We start from the raw sequence: 22,816 nt of genomic DNA on the forward strand, positions 1-22,816 counted from the left end.
AATGAAAGTGTCTTCCCATATTTTATTAAAATTTGTAATATTTGATTTGCAGAAAATGCTCATGAAACAACAAGATCGCCTGGAGGAGCGGGAACAGGATATAGAGGATCAGCTGTACAAACTGGAATCTGACAAGAGATTAGTGGAGGTGAGTACGATTGTAAATGTGCTTTGGTCATAACGCAAACATAACGTAAAGGTACATAACTGACTACAGTATGGTAACCCTTTTTAAGCCCCCCTACACTTTGGATGGCTCCTGGAAGCTATTTCACCTTAAGATCTGCCAGTTTCGTCTTATTACGGATCCATATGACACCCGAAGGTCAACATTACTAGATACAAGAACAGTTAGAGAGGGATTAGCAATATGCACCCAGAACTGCTGGTGGTTCTGGGCAGGGTGGATTGATTTAAATCACGCCGATTTAAATCATGATTTAAATCACGATTTAAATCAAAAGATTTTTTTCTATTTAAATCGGATCGATTTAAATCATGATTTTAATCATGATTTAAATCACTGATTTAAATCAAAAGGTTTTTTTTTAATATAAATCACGATTAAAATGAGAAGTGAGAGCAGTGTGCATGTGCGCCCATAGTTACACGGACGAAACTAGGGGCAACGATCTAACGCCAGGGTGAGGGGGGGACCCCAAAGTAAGTAAAAATCTTTTTTGTTTTACTATATGGCAATAGGTAGGTGTTTAAAAGCAGCATGTCTTAATTGTATAAACTATTAATAGCCTCCACATTTTGTTCATACTGCCCCTTTAATTCCACACTTCTAGCTTGGTTTCAGTTTTGGTTTAGTTTCTTTTTCCGTGCATTCAGTTGACATGCCCAAACTTGTTGGATAGTCAGCAGTACTTGGCTCAGGCTGTAGTAACATCAGCAGTGCTTGGCTCAGGCTGTAGTAACAATCAAACTTCATAAGTGATCTGTGTGAGCCATGGCAGCAGGTCGTAAGAGAGACCCTATTTGGGTTCATTTTGTTGAGATGCCAGCAGCAGATCTTGGAAAGAAAGGTGCAAGAGCAAAGTGCAAATACTGTCAAAAGGATATCCAAGGACTTGTTTGCCGTTTGAAATCACATTATGAAAACTGCAACCAGAAGGGAAATGAAGATGTTGATAGTGATACAACTAACGTTAGAGATAGGCTATTGTTAAAAAGTACTTACTCTCTGTAGTTCAATTCTGAGTGTTTAATAGTGCAAATAAAAATTATTAGGTTTCATAATCAACTGTTTTAATATTTTTATTTGTGTAAAACAATTAGATTTGCAAAAAGACAAAGTTTTGCTTGTGTACAACTTGATTAAAAAAATCTGATTTAAATCAAATGATTTAAATCAAAAAAATCTGATTTTTTTGATTTTTTTAAAAAAATCAAGATTTTTATCCACCCTGGTTCTGGGTGCATATTGCTAATCCCTGTCTAACTGTCCCTGTATCTAGTAGTATAGATAAAGAGATCTTTATAAAAAGTATTTCTAAAGATCCTTTATGATTTGCTAATGAGGCCAGGGACTAGTCGCAAGGGTGTTAGTTCCCTTGGCTAGTCGGCCTTCATAGCATCTTAGCATACCCCTGTTGGCATACTAACATGATAAAAATGCGCAGCGATGCTGCACATACCTCACTGTGGATAGCGGCCGGCGGAGGATGGATGTGCACTGTGCATGATCTGGAGTCCCGGGACTCCCGATCATACGCACTAAACTGATGCCAGGTGTAAGCTTCCCGGCATCAGTGAGGTATATTGCGCATGACTTGAAGTGCTGCGGACTCCGAATCATGTACAGTGCTCATCCAGCGTCCGCTGGCCGCCATTAACAGCGAGATATGTACAGCGTTGCTGTGTATTCATTAGCATGTTAGTATGCCCACAGGGGGTGCTAACATGCTATGTGGGCCGACTAGCCAAGGAAACTCACACCCTTGTGACTAGTCCCTGGCCTCATTAGCATATCATAAAGGATCTTTAGAAATACTTTTTCTAAAGATCTCTTTATCTATTCTACTACATACAGGGAAGGTTAGGCAGGGATTAGCAATATTCACCCAGAACTGCTCATGGTTCTGGATGCATACTGGACCTGACAGGCTCCCAAGGCTCTTGTATACGATAGAGCCTTCATAAGAATGTTCGTTTCCAATCATTGGTCCTTATATGACAGAAATCAGCAAGCAAAAACTCATTTGTTTGTTACTCTTCTTTTGTGTGGCCTAAAGAATAATTATTATCAGCAGCACATCTCTTATTGTAAAGCATTGACCCAAATAAAGGGGCATTTTAAAGAGCTTTATTTGATTTAAAAATCATAGGAATGTATTCAGCTGAGCAATTCTTATACGATTAATTTGTGTACAAATACTACCAATCATATGTGAATGGACGTAAATTAAATCTATTGACTTGCTGTATCTTAATTCGACACGTTTCGGGCAGACATTGAAAATGATCTATTCTTTTGAAATTCGAATTCCCAAGCTTTGGCAATTTAAAAAAAAAAAAAAAAGAAAACAAAAAAACTGATTGAAAAGATGTATTCTAAGGTCTCCTAGAAATATATTCAACCCTGATACGTGTAGGAATCCATACATGTTACACTTTTTTTTCACGGATCGTGTGCCTGTGTTACTTTCACACTTGCGGTTTTTCCCTTCAGTCGCAATCCGCCGTTTTCGAAAACAGCGCAATGTCTTACCGGATTCCGCTGCTTCCCATAGAATTGTATGGCCAACGCATTGCGACTGATGGTCCGTCCTGTGTTGTATCCGCTAGCCGACGCTACGTTGCATCCGTTGGGCGGAAAGAACGCAGCATGTAGCATTTTTCTGTGCTTCCCAGAGCGTCAAAAAAAGTAATGTGCTGGATTTCGTCGGCGTCCGTGATTTTTATAATGGAAACCTATGGTGGCGGAATCCGCGGAATCCGTTATTTGACAGATTCCTGTGACCGATCCGTTTTTACACAACTGCGCATGCTCAGTTGAGTAAATTGCTGAAAAAAAAGCTACAACGGATTCCATTGTTTTGCAGTATCCGTCGTATCAGTTGTGCCACTATATGCAACGCATCCGTTACATATGTCACACGGATGCCGCACAACGCAGGTGTGAAACTAGCCTTAACCACATGGAGATAGGTCTGCTTTTTCCAGTAGTATGGATGAGAAGGGCCAATACAAGTCTATGGGTCTGTGTAAACTCGTACAGCACATGGATGGCATCCATATACTGTCTGTGTGTTGTCCGTATGCTATCTACATGCTTTCCATGTACTGTCTGTGTTTAACATTGAAAGTATAGGAAAACTTTGTAATTTCATTTTTTTAACCATACTGGTAAAACACGGATGGTACATTGATGACACACATTTTTAAAAACGTACACACAGATGAGTGATTAAAAATAAACATGGATTGTTAAAAATGACCTTGCCCAACATAGATGTTTTTATACGGATGTGAGAAGGAGGCCTTAGTAATCTCCACATATCCAGCCATGGGTAAATGGTTGTTTTGTCTCAAACACTATTTGTGCAATATATTCAGAGACCTTTGCTCTCTTTTCCCTATTTCGATTGATAAGCTGTGAGCTGTGACATCCTCTCCCTAACCAGATTCACCGCATTCCCTGCCTTGGCTTTTATACGGGCTATGAAGGACTGTGCTATAAAATGCAAGGCATTATTGGGTAGCCCACCCAGTCACACCTAAGGTCATGAAAACCTTTTCTGGGTGATGAAATTTTCTAGATTGTGTAAAATAGCAGTGAACATTTTTGGCAAATTGCTAATTTTTCACATACGCTAGGTCCAATGACTAATAAAATTGTGCACAAATTTGATTTACATCAAATCGATTCGCACATCTCTAGCAAACACTATGCATTAGTATTATAAAATCAAGGCAATAAAAAAAATGTAGGAAATTGTGATTTGCTCACTTTCCTAAATAATCCCATATAATCCCCGTTATTGAAACCGGTCTCATCCATCCTGTCAGGGTGTGGTATCATAAAACTTCAAATCCAAATGAATCGCATGGATTACATTCTGATTTGTTGGGAATTCTTCATGTAGGATCATGAATGCTTCCAGCTATCTGCTCATAATCTAATAGTTACCTCATGATGTCTGCTAAATTGGAGCAGATAGGGTAATTACTTTTGGCCTCCATGACCGTAAATCTCTTATAAGGATTCTTTATTCTTATATCACAGTGATTTCTCCTTTTTATTATTATATGGCAAAAAATAAAATTTTGCCTGATAAATCCAGTATGTCTAGGCATCGTTCCTTTATTGTGCCTGGACTGACCAGACTTCTCGAGCCACAAGAAAAGTCCAAATCTTAAAGCCAAATCATACGTTTATAATCCTTTTATTTCAGCTTTTATTTGAGCAATACCCTTATTATTTCCATTGTTTAGATCATCATCCTTCATTATCGTCTGTAATTTGACAGCAGTTTAGAGCAGAAGACTATTATCTCTAGGAACAGAAATGGGGCATCAGCAAATTTGCTATTTAAATGAATGCGAATTGGGGAAAGGCAATTAATTTAAGCTGTCACTGGCTCACTGAGGTGATTGGAATTGTTGGCGTTAATACCGGAAAGTATTTGCAGTGTCTGATGAGCAGCCGAAGTTTATAGTCCAGCAAAATGCAACTTCTAGGCTATCCTCAAAATCAGTGAGCACAGCCCTCCATTCTTAGACTGTTGGCTCTCATCTCATAAATGGGTTCAAATTTGGATATGCTTATTACCTTATGAGCAGTCTGTAATTTTAACATTCAGAATGGCTTCTGATAGAAGGTGCTAAACAAGTGCCACAGACTACTCTGGTGCCACAGACTACTCTGGTGCCACAGACTACTCTGGTGCCATAGACTACTCTGGTGCCACAGACTACTCTGGTGCCATAGACTACTCTGGTGCCATAGACTGCCATGGCTGTACTACAGAGGTAATCTCCCCTAGAAGAAATTAAAGTTCGACTCTCACTCTGGAGGCAACTGCAGTGTGCAATTAATTTTTAGGCAGTGTAAACGGTCTTAAAACGCACTAAATTTAAGAGTGGCTTATGCCGTTTGCGTAGAAGTACCTGTCCGGTCCAATATGCACCCAGAAGCACGAACAGTTTTGGGTGCATGTTTCTAATCCCTGCCTAGCTGTCCCAGGCTATAGTAGGATACATACAGAGATCTTTAGAAAACATATTTCTAAAGATCCTTTTATGATCTGCTAATGAGCGCAGGGACTAGTTGCAAGGGCATTCTAATTCACCCTCTTAGCATATAAGAATGCCCACAGGGGTGTGCTAACATGCTATTCAATGCCCAGCGTCATTGGCATAGACGCACGCACCTGTGTCCACAGTCACCATCTCAGATGCCAAGTTTAGGGTCAGTGGCCATGATCATAAGTCCCAGCACTTCCGGTCATGCGCACTAGTGTTCACAGCGTTTTGCATGTTTCAGCTGCGTCCAAAACACTGTAATGTACAGTACAAGCACAGTGGATGGGATTTCTAGAAATCCTGTATCCACTGTGCGTGTACGGCCTACAGCATAAACTGATCTGCGGTTTGGCTTCCCGAGCCACAGCATATCAATTGTTTTCTGCGGAGTCGCAAGCGTTCTTCGCAGGGAGAACAGAAGAAAGAGACCGCAACTGCCCAAGCCTGGATCGGGGGCATGGGCAACTGCGGTCTCCTGCGGCGGAGACTCGTGGCCCTGCAGGTCAAGACCCGCCATGTCCATATGCAGCGGGTACTGATTTTGGCCACATACCCTAATAATCCATGACAAAAATTACACATTTTAATGGTATTTTTCATAGCTATCATTAATGCGCAGTTGTAGTCAAAATCTAGCGTCAGCGTAATGAAATTTTTTTTTTAAATTTTTTTAATGATGACACCGCTCACTGTTATATTTGGTTGTTTATTCCTTAGGAGAAGGTAAACCAGCTAAAAGATGAGGTTCGGCAGCAGTACGAGAGACTGCACCAGATTCTGGATGAAGACATGAGGAAAACTATGGATATTTTGGATAAGGCTCAGGCCAAGTTCTGCAATGAGAATGCAGCCCAAGTTCTGCAGCTGAACGAACGTATGCAAGAGGCCAAAAAGCTCCTGAGCTCTGTGCAGGTCATGTTCGACAAAACAGAGGACATTAACTTCATGAAGGTGAGGGGTTCATCAATTCTAGAGAGGATCAAAGGGGATGAAGTCGGGGTGGGGATCTTTACGAGTTAGGGAGTCCAGAAAGTTGGACTTGGACTCTTACGCACGCCAGGCTATGCCATTTTGTAGAAGATGTTCATTAATTGATTCAACAAGATTATTTCATCTTGTAGCAAACTTGGACCTCAGACTTATGTTTCTCGCGTGCCTGATCAATGTTTTTCACATACCCTTTATAGTCTGGTGCTATTCATTTGTCCTTATTTTTTTGCAGACAAAATGATTAAAAAAAACAACTGGGAAACGTCACTCATGAAACTCACAAATGCAATTCAATGGACAGAAAATCTCAAACGGCACACGGAAGGCAATCCAGTTGCATTCTAGCAGTGTCTGTTGTTCATGTTTACTTGAGAAACTTATCAGTTTTTTGCATAGAAGAGTGATGAAACTCTGATTGTAGAAACGGGTTGATTTACCAAAAATGGATGAAAATCGTTCTGTTTTGCACTTATGAAAAAATAACAGATGTTTGAATTTGACCTTACAAGCCTAACATAAGTGGGTGGTCATTTGTATATAGTATATTCTAAGGGAATCTGTCACCAGAATTTTGCTACTTCATCTGAGAGCAGCATAATGTAGGAAAAGAGATCCTGATCCAACAATGTATCACTTAGTTTACTAGGTGAAGCAGTTGTGACACAGTCAGAGTTCTTAAGCCCACTTTACACGCTGCGATATTGCTATCGATATCGCTAGCGAGCGTACCCGCCCCGGTTGTGCGTCACAGGCAAATCGCTACCCGTGGCGCACAACATCTCTTACACCCATCACACGGACTTACCTTCCCTGCGACGTCGCTGTGGCCGGCAAACCGCCTCCTTTCTAAGAGGGCAGTTCGTGCGGCGTCACAGCGACGTCACACGGCAGCCGTCCAATATAAGCGGAGGGGCGGAGATGAGCGAGCGGAATATCCCGCCCACCTCCTTCCTTCCTCATTGCGAGTGGCCGCAAGTATGATGTTGTTCCTCGTTCCTGCGGTGTCACACATAGCGATGTGTGCTGCCGCAGGAACGACTAACAACCTGCGTCCTGCAGCAGCAACGATATTTGGGACGACACATCAACGATCAACGATAAGGTAACTAATTTTGATCATTACCAGTCGTTCATGCGTTTAACACGCTACAACATCGCTAACGAGGCCGGATGTGCTTCACGAATTCCGTGACCCCAACGACCTCTCGTTAGCGATGTCGTTGCGTGTAAAGCGGCCTTTAGTTTACTTGGTTAAGCCGTTCTGACACAATCAGAATTTTTAGACTTAGCAGATCTAAGGGAGCTATGCCCGCTCATACCAGACTTTCTATAGAGATTGTACATTGACAGTGAGGTGTCTATAAGAGGAGGGTGTGTACCGGACTTCCTGCCCTGTGACATTGTAGTCCGAGCAATGATAAGTCCTGCTGCTTCAACAAACATAACAAATAAACAACATACCACCTTGACAAGACAGGCATCCCTGAATTCTATGTTTTAACCCCTGCAGCGTGTTGTCTTCGGATTAAATAGCAAAACCCTGCTGACAGATTCCCTTTAATTAAATTTTTATTGGTTAATAACTGCAACTGAGATTTGGAGATTGAAAATCTATGATAGGTTCTTTTTTTCTTGTTCTGGACCCTGCTGGTAGCTCTTCTTTAGTAGTCTGTTACACTGTATTGACACACCCAATTCCAGGGTCGGGGGTACTCTGAACCGGGCCGGACTAGTCCGGGAATGTCAGCGGTAGCGGTGTTCGGCTCCGTGACCCTGGCGGTGACTTTTGATAAATGAAGGGGAGATGATAATGGGAGTTATAGGCAATATTAAATAAAGGACGTGACGCCACTTGCGGTGTGCGGCTATAAAAGGGAGCCGCCGATGCGTAGTCTCTCACGGCTGGGACTAATAATGCAACTGAAATATACAAGAGCCCAGACTGCTGTGTAGAACATAAAAAATCACTTTATAATACTCACCTAAATGGTCGGCGCGGTGCAGACTGATCAGATGGGTGTCTCTGTCCTCCAGTATCAACGCCTCCTCTTTCGGCCACCTTTGTCCTCCTTCTTCTGAAGCCTTGGTGCATGACGCGTCCTGTGTCATACACACTCGCCGGCATTGAGGTCCTGAGCAGGCGCACTTTGATCTCCCTGAGCAGGGCAGATTAAAGTATTGTAGTGCGCCTTCGCGAGCCCTCAATGCCGGCTAGTGGGGATGATGTAAGAAGTGTCATGCACCCAGGTTTCAGAAGAAGGAGGACAAAGATGGCCGAAAGAGGAGGTGCCAATACCAGAGAACGGAGTCACCCATCTGACCAGTCTGCACCGCCCAGCCCCTTAGGTGAATATTATAAAGTGATTTTAACGTTCTACACAGCGGCCTGGGCTCTTATATACAGCATGTTAGAATGCTGTATATAAGAGCCCACTGGTGGTGGCCGCAGCTTATAGTCGCCAAATCTGGTGACAGGTTCCCTTTAAAGGGGCTTCAGCAGAGTGAGCGCCCACAACAGGGAGCCGAGCAGCCCCTCTTTCATATACCAGAACTGCCAGATGGCTAGTCCGGCCTTGTCGGTGCGGCACTCATGGGCTTTTCCCTCTCTGCAGTTCCCTTAGTTTAGATAATTTCTACCCTGGCAGCTGCACTCAGTACAATATTTGTTGTTCAGAAGCCATATTACAGGAACACATTGTACGTACCAGCAGCTCCTAAATGCCCACTAATGACTGCAAAAGCACTCATTAATATAAAACCATAACTGCTACTTTTTTCCCTGAGAATTTAATAACAATAGTAATACCTTTTTATTAACAGTAATTTAGCAAAGCAACTTAATGTATGATTAAAGTTTTTATTTATTTTGGCCGTAATTCAGAATTGCATTTTTCGTAGCTTTTTTAAAATAAGAAATATTTTATTTATAATGAGTGAACTAAATAATAGTCATTATTTGTAATTATCATTGTGTATTAGTAAAAGAGTTAGATAAATAATAATAATAATAATAATATGTTTAATTTTAACATATTCTGCAGCACGTTCCAATTAAGAGGGGGCTTGTACAGACAAAAACAAAATAAAGAAGCACACAGTTCAGCAGCTACAATAGTAATGAGGGCCCTGCTTGTAAGCTTGCAATCTATGGTATTGTACTTTAAAGGGAACCCATCACTAAATTCATGTTACCCGAAGCGTGGGCAGCATGAATCAGAGTCTGGGATGTGTATATATGTATATACCACCTCTAAACAGCATGGGGGAGGCAGAAAGGAGAGCTGTGTTGACTTTGCATTTTCCATGCTCTTAATACTTTTTGAAGGCCCTTCTAAATCTGGTCCTATACGTGTCACAATGACTCTGTGATAGCAGGGAACCAGGGTCCCTAAGCTGTCCCTCAAGCTAGGGGGCCCTTTGTTATCTCTATTCTCAGGGATACCACTAATGGTGGGGAGGCCTCAGTCTCCTTCCTGGCCATGCTCCTGACCAGTCATGATTTGATTCTCACCATTCTCCCACCAGATAGGGACAGGACAGGAGTGTAATGAAAATCACAGATGTAGACGGACAAGGGAAAATCAAAACTCACACACAGGATACGACAATAAGAGATTCAGGAGGAAAAGAAGAGCAGGAAAGAAGTACAAAACAACAGGGGTAAACTCCACAACTGCAAGAAACAGATAGCACAATTTCACCAGAGAATATGGGACACCACACCACACAGACCAATATAGAAACTATAGCTGGTATAGGTAGAATATTTCATCCAGCTTAAATAGAAGGGGAGCAGATGTGATTGGCCTCCCCACAACATGTGATCAAAGGAACCTAATATGGAGACCAGCAGAGATTAACTCCGGCTAGCCTGCCTATGAATCAGCACACAGCAGGTCGACACCCGAGTCTGCCTGTGTTGATCCCAGACACCAGAGAAACCATAGGACGGCGTGTCAGAATCTGAAATCAGTCGGCAAAGTTTGTGCAAAACTCCATGTGACAATACGTGAGAGAAAGGATCAGCCATTTGGCAGATAGCTTTCTCTCCCAGCTCTTCCACACATGACTGTTTGGCCAAGCGAGACGAGACACTAAGTAGTTTTCAATTGAAAAAGAGGTGAAAGCCGCTGCCATAGTCATCTGGGAGCTACTTATCTGCCCTGATCCTTAACTCTCCAACTGCATGTCTGTTCTCTCTCCTCAGTCGGAGGAGAGTTAGAAGATTCTCATACACAGCAAATGGCCAACCGTCCCGGCCAAAATTGGCAGGGTTGACGACTTTCATCCAATGTGTATGGTGACCTTTAGACAAGATTCCATAATGTTTTTAGTATGCTCATGGCTGTGATATCACCTCCTGCTAGGTCGCATTCCATCAGATTTACAGCCCTATATTCACAGTGGCGCAAGATGAAGCCCAATTCTCCCGATAGGTGCGGGTCTAAAGGTTTGTTTACATGAACCAACCAATGGCACTAAAGCATCGGCAGCTGTTATAATAACTTGTTTATACAGGCAGACCGGTCACTGATCTGTCGATGTATTTATTTTTTTGCAGCACAAAAGATTATTTCACCCGACAAACAAGCGTGGTGCTCTTTTGTTGGATGATCGGTGACCTGTTTATACCCCAAGATTATCGGAAAACTATAGTTTCTAGCAGCTCTCATTCACAAAAATCTTGCAGTGTAAATTAACACTTAAGGGGGCTTTGCACGCAATGACATCACTAACGAGATGTCGCTGGGGGCACGGAATTCGTGACACACATGCGGCCTCGTTAGTGACGTCGTTGCATGTGAAACGCACGAACGACTGCTAAAGATCAAAAATAGTCACCTAATCGTTGACACGTTGTTCTAATCCCAAATATTTTTGCAGGACGCAGGTTGTTTGTCGTTCCTGAGGCAGCACACATCACTACGTGTGACACCCCAGGAACGACGAACAACACCGTACCTGCGTCCTCCGGCAACGAGGTGGGTGTCACTTTCTTTTGGCTGCTCTCCGCCCCTCCACTTCTATTGGATGGCTGCCATGTGACATCCCTATGACGCTGCACGAACCGCCCCCTTACAAAGGAGGCGGTTCGCCGGCCACAGCGACGTCGCTAAGCAGGTAAGTCCGTGTGATGGGGACTAACGATATTGTGCGCCACGGGCAGCGATTTGCCTGTGACGCACAAATGACGGGGGCGGGTGCAATCGGCAGCGACATCACTAGCAATGGTGCTGCGTGTAAAGCCCGCTTTAGAGTTGAAATCGTCATCTGTCAGACATTTTGGCATAGGCTGTATAGATGCCACAAATTTCCCTTTAATATTGTAAGGGGTTAAAACAAGTCTTTGGTCCTGATAACAAATTTAAAGGGAACCTGTCACCATATTTGGTGACTATAACCTGCTGCCACAACTAGTGAGCCATTACATACAGCATTCCGGAACACTGTATATAAGAGCCCAGGCCGCTTTGTGGAACGTAAAAATCAATTTTATTTTACTCACATAAGGAAAGGGACGGTCTGGTCCGATGGGTGTTGCTGCTCTCTGGTTCGGCGTCTCCTCTCTGCTGCGATTGCTGTCCTACTTCTACCCAGCCCAGTGTGGATGACGCGTCCTACGTCATGGACACAGGCCAACATTGCGGTCCTGCGCAGGTGCACTTTGATCTGCCCTGCTCAGAACAGATCAAGTACTGTAATGCACAAGGAAAGAATAAAGACTGCCTGAACATGCTCACTACAATACTTTGTCCTGAGCAGGGCAGATCAAAGTGCGCCTGCTCAGGAACTGAATGCTGGCCTGTGTGGGTGATGTAATACGCTTTGGCCCTTCTGGGCTTGGTAGAAGGAGGACAGCAAACACCGCAGAGAGGACACGCCAGACCAAGAGCAGCGACACCCATCAGACCGGACTGCCCCATAAGTGAGTATAATAATAGTGATTTTTACATTATACAGAGTGGCCTGGGCTCTTATATACAGTATTCTGGAATGGTGTATATAAGGGCTCACTGGTGGTGGCCGCAGTTTATAGTTACCAAATCTGGTGATAGGTTACCTTTAATATGTGATGGGGTAAAGTGATAATATTACTCGCCTTTCATCCATTTTGCTACTACTCCCAACTTTTAGGGTCCCCTCTTCTTCCTCCAATAAGGCCACCACTCTTTCAGACTAGGCAATGTGCCCAGTCCCCCGATAACCTGAGACACTTCACCTGCTTCTCACAGAAGTATCTCAGACGCCTAATATATACTGTTGTGAGACGAGGGGGGGTCATGTTGGTTAAAAAAGTCATATCATGGGTCATGTTAAATTTGTTTTTTACACCCAAGGCCTGGTTGGACCATAACTAAAAAAAAAACAACAAAAAACATAGCTGCTTTTTTCCAAAAAAAAGCTTCACACCTGTCCATGGGTTGCGTCTGGTGTTCCAGCTCAGTTCTAGTTGTATTTATAGGATTAATCTGCAATGCCACACACAAAATTTGTCAAAAACACAGGGTAGATAGAGAAGTCGGGTTAGATGCTGCGCTAGAAACCACAAATCCAGGAGATGTGATGAATTCTTTCCTTTATTAACACAGGTCAACGCGTTTCAAAGGCATCTCCGCCTTCTTCATCAGGACAAAGAAAGAAACAGAATTTCTGTTTCTTTCTTTGTCCTGATGAAGAAGGCGGAGATGCCTTTGAAACGCGTTGACCTGTGTTAATAAAGGAAAGAATTCATCACATCTCCTGGATTTGTGGTTTCTAGCGCAGCATCTAACCCGACTTCTCTATCTACCCTGTGTTTTTGACTGCAATCATCGGGGCTGCGGCTGACCACTCTCTGCAATTATTTTGCTGCATGCCTTCAAAGGAGTTGTGCCTGTCACAACTTAAAAAAGTGAGTACCTGTCTTACTTTTATTATCCATCTGTATACCAGATAAGACCCTATCTGCGCTTCTCTTTTTCCACAGCGCTGTTTGACACACAAAATTTGGACAGGTGTAATGGTGTTGAAAGAGGGCAGACATTTTTTTTTTAATTTTGGACAATTATGTCCCTCTAATTATATAGGAAATTTCTGTAGTGTATGCACAGTAAGTATAAATACATTGCATTGCTTCCACCGGCTGTTCTTCTCTGTGCATGAAGAGACATAGCTTTATCTCCTAGATGCCCAACAGAACCAACCTACGGGCGGTCGTACAGATGTCACAAATCCTGTCCTATAGATTGAAATTTCTCAATTATTTGTTTCTTTTGATGATATAGATGATCTAGGACTGGAGAAATAATACATTTTTTCATTAGTGTTTTATGACTGATCTAGCCGAAGAGACAATAGTCCCGGGAATTAGGCCACACAATACCTGTACTATAACCCCACTAACCTCATTCTCTTATTTCTTCCCTAGAATACAAAGTCTGTGAAAATCCTGATGGACAGGTAAGATTAAAATATCAGGCAGTGCCGGTTTATGCTACATATGTTGTTTACTGGTCGTCTCCTAGGTATAGTGGTTTGTTTAGTCTGGGAGATTAAGGACAAGAAGGGGAGGGTTGGAGGATTGGAGAGTGACTTTCATTGGCAATGTCTGTGCTTATGTAATCCTGGATAAAGACTTGTGCTAGGCCTAGCCTCAGCTACAATCATTGTTTAGTGGACTTTGCATATATATATGTATTTATTTGTATGATTGGAAATATTCATGTGGATAATAGGAAGATATGTGTATTTTAAGCATTGTGCAAGGTCAAGAAGGATCAATTGTATGCCCTTAGCTAGATAGGCACTTTAAAAACACTGTTTAAAGAAGCCCCCATGAAGGTTTTTTTCATGTTAAAATCTGTGTATGTAGTGGTGTGTTTGTGTTAATATACTCACCTACCACCACTTTCTCCAGGATCCAGCACTGTTCTGCTCCTCTTCTCAGTGACCTCACCGCTCTTCAGACTATCCGACTTACTCTATGCTCTATGCAGGAGTCGGAAATGTGCTCTTCAGAGTATCCGACTAACTCTATGTTCTATGCATGAGTTAGAAACCTGCTCTTCAGACTATCCGACTGACTCTATGCTCTATGCATGAGTCGGAAACCTGCTCTTCAGACTATCCGACTGACTCCATGCTCTATGTATGAGTCGGAAATCTGCTCTTTAGACTACCCAACTGACTCTATGCACTATGCATGACTTGGAAATCTGCTCTTCAGACTATCCGACTGACTCTATACATGAGTCGGAAACCTGCTCTTCAGACTATCCGACTGACTCTATGCTCTATGAAGGAGTCAGAAATCTGCTCTTTAGACTATCCAACTGACTCTATGCTCTATGCATTAGTCGGAAATCTGCTCTTCAGACTATCCGACTGACTCTCTGACTCTATGCTCTATGCAGGAGTCGGAAATCTGCTTTTCAGACTATCCGACTGACTCTATGCTCTATGCATGAGTCGAAAACCTGCTCTTCAGACTATCCGACTGACTCTATTCTCTGTGCATGAGTTGGAAATTTATTTTACAGTGTAAGTCTATCGGGCCTCCTTCTGATGCTCCATAGGTGTATATTGTCAAAGAGGGTCTTCAGAACCACAATGTCACTTAGAAGAAGAGTAGAACGGTTGTGGATGTCGGAATTACATACTACATCACATGCACATTACATACAGTAATACATCCACAGATTTGAAGGGGTTGTCCTTAACTAGGATAACCCATTCTAATTCCACGTTTCACCCAGGTAAAATACAAAAGTCTATACTCACATCTGCGGCTGGCACCGTTCCAGTAGTGCCCGAGCAATCTACAGGAAGTGAGCGCAAGCCGCAATGCTCACTTTCTATTGATTAACTTGTTTTTCGTTGATTTGACGTGGGGTTTTAGAGATGTCACAACATTACATGAGCCCTGGGAACGCAAGCCGGCCGTGGAGGTGAGTATAGGCTGTTTATTGTGCATGGGGGAAACATTAAATCAGAAGAGGTTGTCCTACAGTAGTAGTGGACAACCCTTTTAATGAAAAAAAAAACTACAAGGGAGAGCTTCTTTAAACCACCTTACACATTCATAAAAGCCGGTCAAATCTGCTGATATCAGCCCACATATAGATATGGGAGATTCCTGACTCTTCCCAATGGTCGTTGTTAGGGAAGGAAAGATTGGCAGCTTTAGTTCAAAGGCTCCCTGACACCGGTCATCTGTGATGGATTATTTGGGGGTGATGATAAGCACTGGCTGCATCATTGCCTGAAATAATCAAACACAACCAATTCGATCTGAGATGCTTTCAGCGTTTCTTGGCCAATTTTGTCTGAGTATTGGGGCGTTTAACTTGACTGACAGCTGGCCCTTTTCTTTTTTACAAATTTTTGTAAGATTTATGGCCTTATCTTTGTGAACTCTCAAGCTTTAATAAATCAACTACATCTAATGTGAGCAATTAGTAACTACCCAACTAGTAGCCTTATGGAGTAACCGTCCCACCCGCAACCCAAGTCTCTGAAAAGCCAGGCCCAATCTTCTAGATCGTAACAACCTTGTAGATTTCATTCACACAACCAAATGGTTTTGGTTGGCTGCAGCGGTGACAAGCTGAAGTTAGTCACTGAGCTCAGCAACTCTACCAATGTAGACCGCACTAGCTGCTGTGCTCAGTAATTGTCTGCAGTGTTGTAGAATTGTCCTCAGCGCTGCCGCCAAACAAGGCGGCAGAGACACTGAGCTGGATCCGGTCATTTAAAGTAAAGCAGTTTTGTTTTTTCAACAATGAACTGTGCATATAGGGGAAAGTTTTCTGAAAGAGGACAACCCCTCTAAGCATGGAAACAAACAGGTTTCTTGCAAGAAAAGAATCCAATCTGTTTCCAAATGGAACCTAGAGGAAGAACTTTTGAACTTTTTATTTTAATCTGGTCTTGTGCCAAAGGAAACATATACAATATACAAAAGTCCTAACGGGACTGCTTAAGGAGCTTGTTTTTTTACCATAAGTTAAAGGGGCTTCATGAAATCTGTAGAATGTTAAAGCGCACCAATCACTAGGATTTTCCTATATAACCTAAAGCCAGTGCTATACTGGCAGTATGATGCTGATTCTATACATACCTTTAGTGGTCATCTAGGATGTATAGGTTTTGAAACACAAGCAAGTAAAATTTGTAAAAGGAGCAGCTTTTTGAGTGACATCAGCTGCCGATCAGCTGATAGCTGAGGTGGGTATTCATAGTTATTCGCACCCCACTACCTCTCCATCTTCCCTGTTATTTATGCTAATTATATTATAGAATTGTTTTACTAAGTGGCTAGAAGGACCTATGCTGATGTCATATCCCTGTAACCAGAAGGGGCGCTCCTTCTGGTCACATGGGTATGACATCAGCACAGGTCCTTCTAGGCACTTAATAAAACGATTCTATAATAGAATTAGCATAAATAACAGATAGGGGGAGGACGGACAGGCAGGAGGGCGAGAATCACTATCAAAACCCACCCCCAGCTATCAGCTGATTGCCAGCTGCTGCCATTCAAAAAGCTGCTCATTTTTCAAACTCTACTTGCTTGTGTTTCAAAACCTATACATCCTAGCTGACAACTAAAGGTATGTATAGAATCAGCCTGATAGTGCCAGTATAGCACTGGCTTTAGGTTATATAGGAAAATCCTAGTGATTGGTACGCTTTAACACTAGAACTACTGAGGTAGTCATTTTGACTACTTTGCACCATGTATTTCTATATAGGTGTCACGAGTCCAGTAGTTCTAGTGTTAAGGAAAGCAGGAAAAGGCAAGCCATAGAATTACAAAAGAAGTGATAGTCACTGCAACTCACCCCCCAAAACAGTTATTCTATCAAAATTAATGGAAGGAGCATAGTAAGTGACACATCGCTGAACTCAGGGTTTCTGTCCCTATTTTATGTTACCCTCAGATTGGGAAGCATAAATCTTGTTACAGATTCCCTTTAACTCAGGTTTTTACAGATACGAAGAAAATTATTTCACTTACTACCGCTTAGTCTGGTCTCCGTTTTGACAGGAGGGGACAGTAATGCAAAGAAAATCAATGATGTTGCCCATAGCAGCATTACTATTATTACGGTTCTCCATAACTGAACACCACAGGACAGCGCATTGTGTCAGCGTGTATCTCTCTGTGCCATGTACCGAGGGTAGCCAGCAGATGAGACATTCCTGTAAATCTAATTTATGTAGCATTAAATGTGGAAATAGCGTGAACGTACCATAAAACATTCATATAATGGACACACGGTGTTCTGTAATAACAGGACTCAGACCTGCACTGGAGGAAGCCTTCCACCGCCGAAAATTGGACATCTAAACTCTAAGCTCTTCCTGACCGAGATTGCAAAGAAAGAGAAACAGCTGAGGAAAATGCTGGAAGGTAAATATTGATTCTTTTTGGTTCTTCCTTAATAATTTAAAGGTTTTATTTTTCCATCATCCGTGAATCTTTTGCTCATTGATTTGCTTGTAAATGAAAGATTTTTTGTTCAATGCACTCACCCCATGTTCTATAGAAGCCAATTTAGGAACCATTTTAAAGCTCCTTCTTTAAAAGCACAGCTCTACCTTTCATAAATTTTGCTTTTTATTTCGTGCCATGGTAGTGCAATTCTACCACATCACTACTATCAAATGTAAATGAGACCTTTAAAGGCTGCGAACACCTTTGACATGATGGATGTTAGTGGTTACCCTTAGTCAAAAACATTGCAGTAGGTTTCATTCTGCAATCTATAATCTCTTAATTTATTTTCAGTTCCAAAATACACAGTTTGCACCCTGTTTCCCCAAAAGTTACACGTAGCCTGAAAATGAGCCCCAGTAGGATTTTTAGGAGCTTTTTATAGGATGCTTAAAATATAAGCCCTACTTCAAAAATAAGGCCTAGTTGCAGATCCATAAGGAAGTGTGCTAAAAAAGTTAAGGAATACAGCAGGTTTCCATCAAAGAAAGCAGACACCCGCAAAAGAAAGCAGACACTTCTAAAACAAAGCACCACCCCCCCCCCCAAAAAAAAAGAAAAAAATTGCTAATGGTGGATAGACTCTCACACGGAGATCTGTCACTGCCAGGTCCCTCGCCGTTACAGCTGCATAGCACACAGGTCGGGTTCGAGTATCCCTCCGCAAGAGTGATACTGCTTTCAATCACCAGGGGAAGCCAACCACTGTAGAACACAGGGGAACCTGACCCATACAGATTTGTATGTGAGAGCTCATTCACTTGCCAACTATACAAGACATTCCCTGAAAATAAAGCCCTAGCCCATGTTTCAAAGCAAAAAATAATATAAGACCCTGTCTTATTTTAGGGGAAACACGGTAGGTTTAGATTTTTCTCTTGTGGGATTGCTTCTCCTTGTACCATAAGCTGTATGTGAGGTCTGATGGTATCCTCTGTGCAGGTTCTATCCTGCTCTTATTTTCTCTTCATGTGCATTCCTCTTATTCTATAGCCTGTTTTTTGTTTCGGCACTACTTGAGACTGTACATACTTTCTCCCCTCCCCAAATGAGTTCTAGGAACAACCTCTTCACCTTTCATATTGCTATCTCTAACACTGAAAAAGGGGAGGGGGAGAGCAGAGAGGTGTCAGAACCAGAAGCAGGATTTGTAACACTTTTGTAGAGCGCTCAGCTAGATAGAGGATTTACAGACACTCTGGTAAAAAATGAATGAAATGAAAAGTATAGAAAAGTTACTTAACTTTTGCAAATAATCAATAAAAAGTGTGAACATGTACATAGCCTTTTAAAGGGATGTCTCAACAGACAGGATTCGTTTTTAGGGGTGCGTATAACATGCTGCTGCACAGAGCACATTGATACCCTAACCACAGATGGCTTAGCACCGGAAGCATGTGACCATCACAAATCTTATCAATAAGTCTGTAAAATTAATATTTAGATATTGTATAGAGTTGTGTAGATTACATTGTGTTAATTACCTGTTATTTGGCCAATAAATGTAACAATTTGAGAACTACATTGTGTGATCATTATTTAGGCAACTTTATATGGCCAGTTTATCTCCTGGCTAAGGGTATTTTGGCACCATTCATATGGTATTTTTAATGGCACCTTATTGTATGATTATTTGTCAGAAAACACTATATGGGGGAGCAAAGGTCAACATCCAATTTAATTTTAGGCCGAGCCAGTAGGACAACCCCTTATGGTATGGTTTATTAAGGCATATAAATCATTGAGAGAGAGCGCGTCTCACAACCTTCCCCCCATATTACCCTGAACTGAGAGTTAAGCCACTGTCACACTGCGTTCCTCTACCCGTTCAGTGGTCCTGTCCTGGCCTCTGTCCCAACCATCCCCCCCTCCGCAAAATGGGTTTGGGACATATCAGTTGACGGGACCACTGATTATAATGTTGCAGATGAAGTCATCGTGTGCTCTGTCGTGCACCATTTTCGGGAAGATACACCTATTGGAGGTGGACGATCTCATTAGCAATGTGACACGCCCAGATCGTAGTTACGATTTTCCGAGATCGCTCATAGGTCGTTTATTAGCGGTCACACGTAACGTTCTCACAAACGACGCAACATTGTTCAGCGATATATTGTTTGACCAAGGCGGTCATGTGGATGTTGTTCGTCGTTGGCAGGGTGTCAAACGTAGCAATATGTCTCTTGCGTTCAAACGACGAACAATATTTGGAAACTGAACGACGTGTCAACGATCAACGATTTTCACCTTATTTGCGATCGTTCGGAGTCGCACGTAGTTGTCACACACAACGACGTCGCTAACGATGACGGAAGTGCATCACGAAAACCGTGATTTCGATGACATATTGTCAGATAAATTGTAGCGTGTAACGGGGCCTTTAGTAGACTGCGTTTGGGTGTCCGCCTCCAGTAAGTGTATACTCCCAAAAATGCCCACAGCACCGCTTTGGATTATTGGAGGTCAAGCCCTTTAAATTGTGTTATGGTATTACCAATTGTGAGTGTAAATGTTTTTGCATCATCCTTACTTTTACATCTTTTACTCCTACTTAATTTATTTTTTGTCTCTCCTGCTCCAGGACCGTTCAGCACCCCTCTACCATTCCTGCAGAGTATTCCTATGTATTCCTGCAATGTGAGCAGTTCGGCAGGGGAGAAGCGCAAACATTCAGCTGCATTTCCTGAAGGCAGCTTCCTTGATTCAGCCCCTGGAACTGTTACCGGCCAGTACATAAGCCAGGGATCTTCCACTGGTGAGGGTCAGTCGGCACAACCCATGGTGCCTTGCAGCTCTACCCAGCATATTGTAGGACTTCCTAGCGGCCCACAGCCGGTTCACTCCAATTCTGTCTTCAATCCTTCCCATTATCCAAACAGTTCATCATCTCAGCAATCTGTCCTCTCCCAGTATGGAGGACGCAAGATCCTGGTGTGCTCTGTGGACAACTGTTATTGCTCCTCAGTGTCTAACCACAGTGGGCACCAACCATATCCTAGATCTGGCCACTTTCCATGGACAGTCTCTTCCCAAGAATACTCTCATCCTCTTCCACCGACCCCTTCAGTAACACAGTCTCTTCCAGGACTCGCTGTGAGAGAATGGATTGATGCTACCCAGCAACATGGCCGTCAAGATTTCTATAGGGTCTACGGGCAGCCTGCCACAAAGCACTATGTCACCAGTTAACTTTCCCAGCAAGCTAGTCTTGTTAAATATGCATACAGTAAAAGAAACCGCCAACAATCGGAACAGAACAACTTTTAACCTTGTTTAGTGGTGGACAACCTTTTCACTTCTGAATACGGTTAATATAGGATTGTTTCTTACTTTTGCTTTAATTCTGATAATTCTGGACAATGGTGTATGCCTTTCTTCCCTATCTAGAATAACAACCAATTAGTTATTTCCGTTTTTTTCTTGATGTTTTTTTTTTGTTTGTTTTTTTTAGATATATTTCTGTTTTTTCAGTGCTTTGAAGCTTCCGCTGACGTTTCATCATTTGATACAAACCATTGTTAAGGTTTTTCTTTTGTGTGCGTGTTTTTCTTTGTTTCGTATCAATTTAGTTGATTTTAGAAATAACCATTTTTCGTGATAGGAATTTTAAGTTAAAAGGCCACTTATCATAGAGACACTGTTTTTTATTGTATGTTTTTAGAAAAGTGTAAATACACAATTATCTGAAAAGTGCAAAGTACACACACACGAAAAAAAAAAAGGGAATGATAAAGTTATGTTTGCAGATAGGGAATCGGCCGGCTCCTATAAAGGTAAGAGATGGACATTCTAATAGAGTGGAGCCATGATGGACGCATTCTAACCTAGAACACCAATGTATTAATGGAACATGACATTTCTCTCTTCTGCACATTTACTTGAAGTCTAACCTATCAGATAAGACTATTTCTATATTTTTATTCTGTTAAAATAAAAAAAAAAAAAAAATAATGCAGGGGCGGGGAAATGTTAAATGTTGTATATAAATTAAGAAATACAGGGTAAAAAAAAATTCAATCTCGATCCTACTATGTAATTCAGCAAAATCATTGAAAAAAAAAAGAAAAAAGAAAAAAAAAAAATCATCTTTCCTCCCTATACAGTCTCCATGGACCAAGGTTATAGTTGTAGATGATATATAAATACATACATGCATATGTTAAGCCCAACATGGTAAATGGTCTTTTAGCTTAAAAAAAAAAAAAGTCATTACTTAATTTTTTTAACATTCCAAATACACATTAAAAAGTGCAATTCAACATTTTTCACTAAAAAAATAAAACATTTTGCTTTACAGAAAAAAAATAGTTTCTGGAGTGCCACAAACATAACGATAAAAAGAACAAAAAAATAATACAAAATGTATGTATGTACAGTATAAAGTCCAAGCACTTTTTTCCTCTTTTTTTTTCTGCAGCATTAATTATTGAATCATTTAATGCCATATTGTAATATTACAGCAATAAGACTTTGTACTGTATGTTGCTAAGGGACTATAATGGCAAAATGTTCGTTTGTGAAGGCACTTGAAAAATGGCCACCGATTGGACATCCGAGCAATGGATATAACAAGTACTGCATGACAACCAACTGATGTGCGGTATTATGCTCCTGTGTTTTCTTGCCTTTTTCTATGTCAGTGTTGGATCTGGAGGTATACTCATACCACGCTCCTCTTAATGCAGCAGTCCCGCTTACTTGGTCAAAACAAAAATGAAATAAAAAATCTTTTTATAAAGTATATGTTGTATTACTGTGATCCTATTGCTGAATTTTATTAATAGAAAATACTGCACAATCACAACTCTTCAGTTACCAAGTTCTACACTATTGGGAAAACAACTCAATGCATCTCTATGAGTGCCTTGTTCTGGCTCTCATAGACTTGTATTGAGAGCTTGTGACGTAACTTCTGACTTCTGGCAAGTCAAACGCTAGTTACAAGATGGCGTCATGAGACCAGCGCAACATTGAAAGCAAGAAAACGCCGTACGGTAAGAATAATATGGGAGGCAGGGCACTTAAATTAAAAGCGCCACTCCATTTCATGTGATGTTCAGCTCTGAACACACCTGCTGGCACAGCGTCGTCAGA

General features: G+C 41.8%; 1 protein-coding gene across 2 annotated transcripts in view; it reads left to right on the forward strand.

Moving 5' to 3' along the window:
• The window catches only part of TRIM8 (tripartite motif containing 8), a 119,248-nt gene extending 96,785 nt beyond the window's left edge, over positions 1 to 22,463 (forward strand). For both annotated transcript variants that reach the window (XM_075348602.1, XM_075348603.1), the window contains exons 3-7: positions 53 to 148; positions 5,971 to 6,204; positions 13,652 to 13,683; positions 17,523 to 17,638; positions 20,304 to 22,463. In XM_075348602.1, the coding sequence (XP_075204717.1) occupies positions 53 to 148; positions 5,971 to 6,204; positions 13,652 to 13,683; positions 17,523 to 17,638; positions 20,304 to 20,911 (1,086 nt within the window). In that variant the 3' untranslated portion in view covers positions 20,912 to 22,463. The remainder of the gene's footprint in view (positions 1 to 52; positions 149 to 5,970; positions 6,205 to 13,651; positions 13,684 to 17,522; positions 17,639 to 20,303) is intronic.
• Positions 22,464 to 22,816: the final 353 nt, after the last annotated feature.

The sequence above is a fragment of the Anomaloglossus baeobatrachus genome, chromosome 5 (assembly GCF_048569485.1).
Source record: "Anomaloglossus baeobatrachus isolate aAnoBae1 chromosome 5, aAnoBae1.hap1, whole genome shotgun sequence".
Lineage (NCBI taxonomy): Eukaryota > Metazoa > Chordata > Amphibia > Anura > Aromobatidae > Anomaloglossus > Anomaloglossus baeobatrachus.